At 45.2% G+C, this 9,286-nt stretch overlaps 1 protein-coding gene across 1 annotated transcript in view; it reads right to left on the minus strand.

Annotated features, from left to right (window-relative positions):
• EGFL6 (EGF like domain multiple 6) overlaps positions 1 to 9,286 on the minus strand; it is an 84,590-nt gene that overhangs the window by 27,538 nt on the left and 47,766 nt on the right. Inside the window, exons 6-7 of the mRNA XM_004710018.2 lie at positions 7,173 to 7,307; positions 5,058 to 5,180 (exon numbers count right to left, since the gene is read on the minus strand). Of these exons, the coding sequence (XP_004710075.1) occupies positions 5,058 to 5,180; positions 7,173 to 7,307 (258 nt within the window). The remainder of the gene's footprint in view (positions 1 to 5,057; positions 5,181 to 7,172; positions 7,308 to 9,286) is intronic.

A 9,286-nucleotide genomic window follows, 5' to 3' on the forward strand; every position in this document is an offset into this window, starting at 1 on the left:
ATTGGATGCGACTCTTTTGTTTTGTTTTTTCGGACTTTTTCATGCACTTAGGTGTGCCTTTGGGGCTATCCTTCTTTAAAAGAATGGGGGTCAACCTTGGGTAAGGAGATCGGTTTTCAACAGGAACATGGCTGTTTATTTTGCTGAGAATTAAAGCAACATGAAACAAAGTTGGGTAAATAATATCGCAAATGACCCACAGATCATTTGCACCTTGACATGAACACACTGGTGAAAGAGAAGTGCACTCAGCTGTAGAAAGGGTCCTGACGAAGTACACGCTTTGCAGAGATCCAATATAACATTGGAATGAGTCTCAGGTCTCAAAAGAAAAAATTGCCTTACAGAAAAGCAGTTTCTTGATAGACAAAATGTTTGCGTTGTTCTGAGATCCATAATGCCCAAACCCTGGGTTACAATGTATACAGCATGGTCTGCAAACCGCTACCCCATTCATTTGGACATTAAGAACAGGTGGGGTGTTAAAGGGGCCAAATGATCAAGAAGGCAGTAGCCCAAACATGTCGTCATACTATCAAGGTCATTCACTTCACGAAAAACTGTGTTTCATTTGTATGCTTCCTTTATAAATCTATATGCCCAGCATCAGGCAAAAATCTCGTGGACTAAAAGGGGTTATGAGTTGAACAAGTTTAAGAAGCCCTGGGTATGTGTCAGAATTGGTTTCATCACAAAGGCTGATGAGAAACACAGGTGGAAATGAAAATTAATGAGTTACATATAAAGCTTAGAGGTCTTTTCTAGAGAGAGGTTTTGTAGTGACTGCGAGCACAGGTGTTGGGGTGAAATCACATGATGCAGTGAGGGAAAGCCCTGCCAGAAACACCTCGGAGTCATTATAGTCTCTTGATTTTGAATTACTTTTTGGTTGTTGTACATTCAGAAACCTTTTAATGTCGCCAAAATTGTTGTCACGCCACATTCAGTCACATGACCCTGTAAGGGTCTCGAACTACAGTTTATGTAGCTCTGAGCTAGTGAGCAGCCATCTAATACAACTACTGGTCTCTCTCTCTCTCTGAAGAAAAATGACGAGAATCAAAAGGAAACATAAGGAATCATAAGGAAACAATGAGTCCAGTGGACTAACGGACCACGCAAACCTGGAGGGAGACCAGCAGAACTAGAGGGTGCCTAGCTAATGCTACCAATTGCTCTGAAAAGGGAGGAAAATATGGAACAAAACTTAAAATCATAACAGAGATCAGAAGGGGGGATACTTTTCAGAATTTTCGAGTCCAGGGAGGCTGGCGGAAGTGATAGCAATGGGGATAACTAATAACTGCTGCTAACGTTATTGAGCACCCGCTGTGTGCTCACCTCTGAGCTATGCTTGCTACCTAGATTCCCTCACGGAAATCTCATCCTGGACCTTAGGAGAGAAATGCTTGTCTTAGTGCGGGTTCCCCTGGAAGCAGGGCCAGAGAAAAGGGTTTGAACATAGGAGATTTAGTAGAGAGGTGACCCCAGGATGCGTACATGAGGGAGTGGGGGAGTGAGAAAAGCTGATAAAGGGTGAGTTCATGTGATTACAGCTGTGTGCAGCTAGGGCTCCATCCTGATGGGGGATGCTGGGAAATGATATAGAACAGAACTTGGACTTGAGAGAATGATGGGCTATTGATCCAGACTCCTTGCCCACCACGGGTAGAGGGTGGCCCCTAGGGGTGTTCCCTGCCCCATTTTATTATTATTTCTGGGTTGAACCTAAAAAGGGGTTGAGCAGGGGGATAGAACTGCCCGTCCTAGCCTCAGTGGCAGGAGGGAGCTGAGAAAGGCAGTGGCTGACCTATTCCAAGTGTCCACCAGATAGTGTCTGGAGACCTGTGGGGGATCCGAGGAAGCTGCGAAAGGTCACAGGCAGACAGGGAAGAGCTAAGATTTCCATCTAGGCCCTCCTGAGCCAAGTCCTAATGCCTGACCCTGCTTGGCAAAAGGGGGTTTCTTTTGTTATGTTACTGAGGACAAGCAGGAATTGGGGGTGGGGTGGGGTGGATAGGGCATGTGCTTACCCTAATCCCTTCTCACTGGTGCTTGATGAAGTCAGAGCAGGCAGAGAGTCACCCACAGAGGAGGAGGGCCATGTGGTGGTAGAGGTATGTCAGCCTAAGAGGAAATCAACATGGCCCAGAGCCCGAGTTGGATTTTGAGCCTGTGAAACTATGAAATGAGGACTTTCTTTTCTTTAAAGCCAGCTAATTGCAGTGTTTGGGAAACAGAAACTGGCATGCACATGCTCAGATTTGGTGGTATGAAGGAGCCTTTGGCACCAGCCCCCGGACCATTCGTTCAATTTGGGAAGTTAATTCATTAATTCAGTCTCCTCTCTTCCCCAAATCTCAGTCACGATCCGCAGCAGTCAGTCTCTCAGAAAAAAGTCTCCAAAGGCCATCACAGGCACTTCTGGAACCAGCTGCCATCAGGTCGACTCCCATTCATATGACCCATATGTGTCAGAGTAGAACATAGATTCTTTTTTTCAGAAATTGATCACCAGCTCCTTTTCCCAAGGCTTATCTGGAGAAATTTGAGCCTCTGACTTCTTGCTTAGTGGCTGTCAACCCTTGGCACTACCCAGGGACTCTAGGGCGCACTTCTCTAGAGAGTACTGCTAGAGAGAAGGCTAGAACCACAACAGCACGTGGCCCGAAGCTGAGAGGTTGTCGAAACCAGTCATCAGCCCAATGCAGGACTCTGGTGCAGGGCACTCCGGGCCCTCCCGCCCCCACCAAGGCAGTGCTCGGGGAATGTCCCTCCTCTGTGGGGTAGCCTGCTCCACTGGTAGGTTTGCGTATGTCGGTCATTTTAATGTGACAGCCTCCCATTGGTCTCAGTCTGCTGTGTGTGGGAGGGTGTGTGCAGGGTAGTGTTGGGGGAGGGATTTTTATATTACATTTCTTCAACTATTTACAGCCATGATGCATGCTTTTCCACACTTTCCCCCCCAGATGAAATGCTGCCAAGTTCTTTCGGCATTTCTTTATAGAATTTGCTTTCCAGACTCGTCCTCTGGGGTTCTTTTCTTCTGAACACATTCTTGGCCAGTGGCATTCAGCCACAGCACACTGGCATATTGTGAGCTTTTCACAGGTGTGCGGCCAAAGGTCGACCAGCATTTATTTTAGTCATGCCTGAGTGGACATTCTCCTACAGCCATTGATGTCACCAGGAGCAATGAGCAGAAGGGACCACTGGGTGGAACGTGTAGGTCAAAGTACAGCTGGCAGCCACATTGATTAGAACAGGTGGGAACTCTGCTAACAGGCATATGGGGGAGCTGGGTGAGGCCAGTTACCACATTTAGTCACACCACACAAGTGTCACAAAAGATGTGAACAGAGGATGAACACGGATGCCTTTCAGTCTCATATGTGTTTAGGTCCCATACTGCTAACAGCAAGGTCAGTAGTTTGAACCCACCAGCCCCTCTGAGGGAGAAAGATAAGGTTTCTAGTGCTGCAAAGAGTTACAGTCTCAGAAACTCAGAGAGGCAGTTTTACCCTGTCCTATAGGGTTGCTATGCGTTGGAATCGACTCTACGGCAGTGAGAAGACATTGTTTAGTTCTCTTTAGAGACCTTGCTTAGACCTCTTTAAAGTGTTGAAAAGCAAGGGTATTACTTTGAGGACTAAGTTGAATCTGATCCAAGCCATGGGATTTTCAGACGCCTCATGTGCACACGAAAGTTGGACATTGCCTAAGGAAAACTGAAGAAGATTCGATGCATTTGAACTATGGTGCTGGCAAAGAACTGAAAGTCCAATGGACTGCTGAAAGAACCAACCCATCTGTCTTGGAAGAAGCACAGCTAGAATGCTCCGTAGATGCACAGATGGCCAGACTTTGTCTCATATGTTTTGGACAGGTTATCAGGAGAGGCCAGGCCCTGGAGAAGAACATCATGCGTGGTAAAGTAGAGGGACAGCCCAAAGGAGGAAGACCCTCAATGAGATGGATCGACACAATGGGCTCAAACCTAACAACCATTGTGAGGTTGGGGCAGGACCAGGCAGTGTTTTGTTCTGTTGTACATAGGGTAGCTATGAGTTGGAACTGACTCGACAGCACCTAACAACAACAACAACAACAGCAAACAACAACAACGTATTGTCTTCCAAGGCAGCAACTGCATTGTAGTAGTTGCTGAGCTGCCTTGGTAGACATTCCATGATCTCCATGGGTCTTCTTTTTTGGAAGGCCTGGTGACATGATATTTCTTTGCCCCTTGAAGGCATACGTGTCTGGCTGGATTAACGAGGAGTCAGCACAGGACTGTCCACACTTCTCTTTCTGCCGCAACAAAACCGAAGGACATAGCTCGATGCTGGGCTGGCACCAGAGGGCGGGTCCTTCGGAAAGCCTGGGTCACTCAGTGACTATCCTGAGAAGTCCCTGATACTCTCGTGGTAGCACGAGGGAAATAACCCATTAAGGTGGCTGTGCTGACGAAAGTGCTTATTACTAGCAGTGACATTCATTGCTCTGCATGTGAGTTATCAATGTTAAGATATAACACCCAAGCATGAAAAAGCCACCAGCAAGAACCACGGGGCAGTAGCCTACATTAGGCAAAGCAGATCTAGGTTTGAGGATGACAGATAAAGCAGCCTTCGTTTTGGCAGTGTGCTAGGGCGAAGAAAATTCTGATTCACGTGGTTATGGAAATCTGTGGTTTTCGGCTACTGTCACTTTAAGATTGGTTGTTCCTGAGCCATAACCTCACCGATCCAGTGCATTTACTCGATGATCTTTTGTTGTTAACTCTGTTTTTCCACATTTGAAAGTATGTTGTAACCAGAAAACAGTCCCAAACTATTGCTTAAGTTTAGGGTCTACAGCCTCAGCGAGAGTGGGGGATATGATTCAGCTAGCCAAGAAGTCAAGGTTGAAGCAAAGTTTAGGTAGCTGCAAACACTGCGCACACCCACACACGTAGAAATGAAGGTAGAAAGGAACTATGGACAAAGGTAGAAAGGAACTAATGACAGGAGGCTTTATTTGAACTACCTAAGACACCTTGTTCAAATGCTACTTACCAGAACACTGAAGTCCATTGCCTTTATAGCCCTGCTTGCATTTGCACTTGAAGGATCCTTGCGTGTTGAGGCAATTGGCATGGAAGCTGCATGTGTGGGTATTCGCAGCACATTCATTTCTGTCTGAAAACGGGAACATGCCAAGGAACAGCTTAGCAGTCGGAGCTTGCCCAAAGACCATCCCTTACACTTGAACAACTCCAGGGTCAACCTCTCAACACCCCCAATAGACCGAGCATTGCCTGCGAACAAGAATGTGTTCAAGACTCCAGGTGCATTGGCTGAGCGCCCTGGCTGGGGCTGATGCCTGGTATGTGGCAAGTGTGTCTGTAGCTAACCCCCCCCACCCCATCCCCCCGCCCCCACCCCCTCCTGCAGCCTCCGGCAATCTCCATCTCCTGAAATCAGCGGGCTGTTTAGGTTTGACCATTAACTTTTCCACCTGTCTAATTGAGAACTGAACAACCTTAGAAAACAAATGCTCTATTTCAAAGAGTTTGGCATCCCTAACCAGACAAAGGACAGGCTGTGTGAGGAACCCCTGACATCATCGTGACTTAGAGGCACAAGCATTTTGTTCCCTAAACTGCCAGGAGCAAGGGTCAGGCCGGTCTGGTCTTGTCAGCTGGATTGAGACTCGGAAAGTTTGTTGGCTTCCTCCCACGCAGGAGATTCATCAATCCTTTTCTCCTTCTAAGAGTTCCAGATTTGAGTAGGTACACTGATGCACACACAACAGACTAGTGTTTTAATTTAGCCACAAAGGGTGCTTAGATGCCAATCTTGGCCACTTTGAACAGCAGAAAGGTCAATTCCCTTTTGAAGCTCTCCAGGTGGATCCCCACCCTGTCCTAGGATCCTCTGGGTAGGTTTACATGAATACAGCATCAAGGAGCTCTGCTCAGTCAGTGGGTTAAGCATTGGGATGCTATCCACAAGGCTAGCAGTTCAAACCCACCAGCTGCTCTGCAGGAGAAAGAGAAGACTGTCTGCTCCATCAAGATTTACAGTCTCAGAGCCCCTATGGGGCAGCTCTATTCTGCCTGATGGGGTCTATGAGTAGGCATCAGCTTCTTGTCAGTAGGTCAACCCAGCATCAGTGGCTTAACACACTTGGTGAGCCTACAGGAAGGCAGAGGGGGCCAATCTCACCTCTAGTCATGGGCCCCTGAGGAAATGTGGATTTTATGAGTCCGTCTATAATGGTCTTGGTATTTGAGAAGCTTTGAGGGAAGTGCTGTGGAGGCTCCACGAAGCTGTTCAAAACTCAGGAACCACATGTTGCCCCAACACGATGACTCAGGACATATCCCGGGAAGTGTTGCAAGAAATCCTACTCTTTTTTTCTCCAAATGGCTTGCTTTTCCTGCCATGCTCACACTGTTGGTACCCATATGATGTGGACACGAACACCGACAGAGCTAGAATTCCCCTCACTGTGTCCAGGCCCCTTCCTACGCTATGAGGTCAGTGGGAGTTCATCCAAGATGACTGCGTATCCCTGACTTCTGGAGACCTGCAATTCCGTCACTGAGAGATAAGATGGTTTTTTTCAATTCCCACCGTGTCAATAACTGACCGCTACCAGAATCTTGTTCGAGTGTAGTTTCGGTGTTTGTGGAATGAGGACTTTCCAGAAGGGGGAAGGATTGACTACAAGAGGAGAGATGGGAAACCACAAGCCGTTAACCACCTTCAGGAATTGTTCTATAGCCACCTTGGTGGTCCCTTGTGAATAAAGTACAGTGATTAAGATTTGAGAGGCCTACTTATTCTTCCTTTCTCAAAAATGAATATTGCTTAATTGCTCCCATTTTTTAGATGTGTATCTGGAGTCAGAACCAAAATATAAGTAAACAAAACCAAAACCAACCAAACAACAACAACAACAAAAGATCTCAAGATATTTTTCCCCATGGTAGAGCAATACAGACTGACGTTCCTTAATTTAAATTTTTGTTAACCTGGCTTCCTGCAATTCATGCCACTGGAGTTCCCTAAATGTCAGAAACCCTAAAAAAAAATCACTAATGACTTGATTTCAAAATATTGGTAGAGAAAGCCTACAGATTTGGTGGGGAGAGGAAGAGAGGACAGGTGCTACTTGAATCTCACCTACGCAGTCATATCGCCCACGGATATATTTCAGCTCAAAACCAACATGGCATTTGCAGTAGTAACTTCCAAATGTGTTCACACATCTTCGATTGTAGGGACAGATGGCTTCACCAGAGGCACACTCATCAATATCTAGAATGTGCGGAAGCAGAAGGTGTCAGTGACATCAGGACAAGCGCCTGCTCCCCACCACCCCAGCACCCGCAACCCGAGTTTCTTTACCTAGAGTAGTGTCTACTCGATGTCAATGTAACACCCTCCATGAAGTATTCCAGATCCCTCCAGATTTGCTCCTGATCCTTCCTTTCATGTACTTATATCACTTATCTACCTTTTTATAGAGGTGGTCTCACAATAGTACCGTTACTCTGTATACTGTCAGGGAATTGATCCTACGACTCCGCAGATACCCAGATCCATGAATGCTCTCTGTATAATGACATGGCACATGCATGTAAGTAGCCTATACATTTAAAGCCATGAACTTTAAATCATCTATAGATTATTTATAGTACAAAATGCAATGTAAATAGCACTTTAGACTCCCTCATACTTTTTGAAGAATTGATTTGACCATGGGATTACTTTTTTCTTTCACTTCAAAGATTTTCAATCTGCAGTTCATTGAATTCATGTAGGCAGAAACTGCAGATATGGAGGGTCAAATGTGTCCACATCTTCTAACTCAGCCGTTCTCAACCTATGAGTCATGACCCCTTTGGGGGGTCAAACAACCCTTTCACAGGGTTCACCTGATTCCTAATAGTAGCAAAATGACAGTGATGAAGTATCAACGAAAATAATTTTATGGTTAGGAGGTCACCACAACATGAGGAACTATATTAAAGGGTCGTGGCATTAGGAAGTTTGAGACCCACTGTTTTAACCTTGGCTTTCTTGGGACAGGAACTGTGTGTCTGTCACTTGGGACATATAAGTCAAATGTTTATTCAATGCATAATTATATTGTTCATGGAGCTTCAAAAGGTTCATGGACAAACGGAACTAAAAGATAATGGACAGTTCCAGCCCCCAAATTCAACCATTCCTATTACTTATGACCAAAAAAAGCAGTATTTGGAGGGTTTTAATTTGCAGCCTCCCTTAACCATGTTGTACACTTCTAAACATCTAGAAGGACACTTTCTAGATCTTTCCAATGAGGACTTAAGTTTGTCCACTACACACACAGAAATCTTGATTCAACTGCACATTTGTAACAAAAGCTAGAATCTGAAAATGTCCTTTAAATAAACATTCTGGTCTAGAATCACCGCCCCCCCCCACCGACACACACACACACACACACACCTCCATTTGACAAAAATAAGCACCTGTAATCCTCAGAGGGGACTTGTATAATTTCACTTCCACAAGTTATCCCTCTAAAGTTGAACATGAAATGTACAAAATGTGTGAGTTTAGTAAGTCTACTTTTTCATACGTGGGCAACCACTTGGACATTTAGTAAGACTAGATGTTATAAAATTAGGACATATCCTTGCTATAGCCTGTATACTCAGCAAAGTCATACATAATACACAGCATACATGGGCCTAGGGTTCACCTGCCCTCACTATAAACCTACTGATAAAGCCCTCAGCACTTTTTTCTCCCTCCTCTCTGAACGAGCACAGTCATGTGCTGCTCAGAGAGGTGGTTTGGCAATGGAATTGCCAAAAGACAAGAGTTCATATGAATTTTAACTAAGGGGCATCTACAAAACATGTTTTGTACTATTTGTACTAGAAATTTACTATTTCTACTTTTTTTGAGATGAGCAGGAAATAATTTTAAACAAAGAATTGTACATTTTCTTCGCACAACCCTGCTTTGTAATAGGAAATGACATTGGATCCATTTCACTACAGGCAAAATATTATAAAATATTTGCAAGAAAATATTAAAAATAACTCAAACAGCTTTAGATGCCACAGTAGCCCTTCCATCTCTTTCATGAAAGCTTCATATACATTATCCTTAATTTGTACTGAGACGAGAACAGAAGGACCGGATTTGGGGGCTGCCTTGGCAAGAGGTGCAGCAGAATCATCCTGTGACTTCCTTTGGGGAGCGGCAGTAGCCCCTTTGTTCTCCCGAGGGACTCTCGG

The sequence above is a fragment of the Echinops telfairi genome, unplaced genomic scaffold (genome assembly GCF_000313985.2).
Source record: "Echinops telfairi isolate 266 unplaced genomic scaffold, ASM31398v2 ScPeMD7_53;HRSCAF=182, whole genome shotgun sequence".
In the NCBI taxonomy this organism is placed as follows: Eukaryota; Metazoa; Chordata; class Mammalia; order Afrosoricida; family Tenrecidae; genus Echinops; species Echinops telfairi.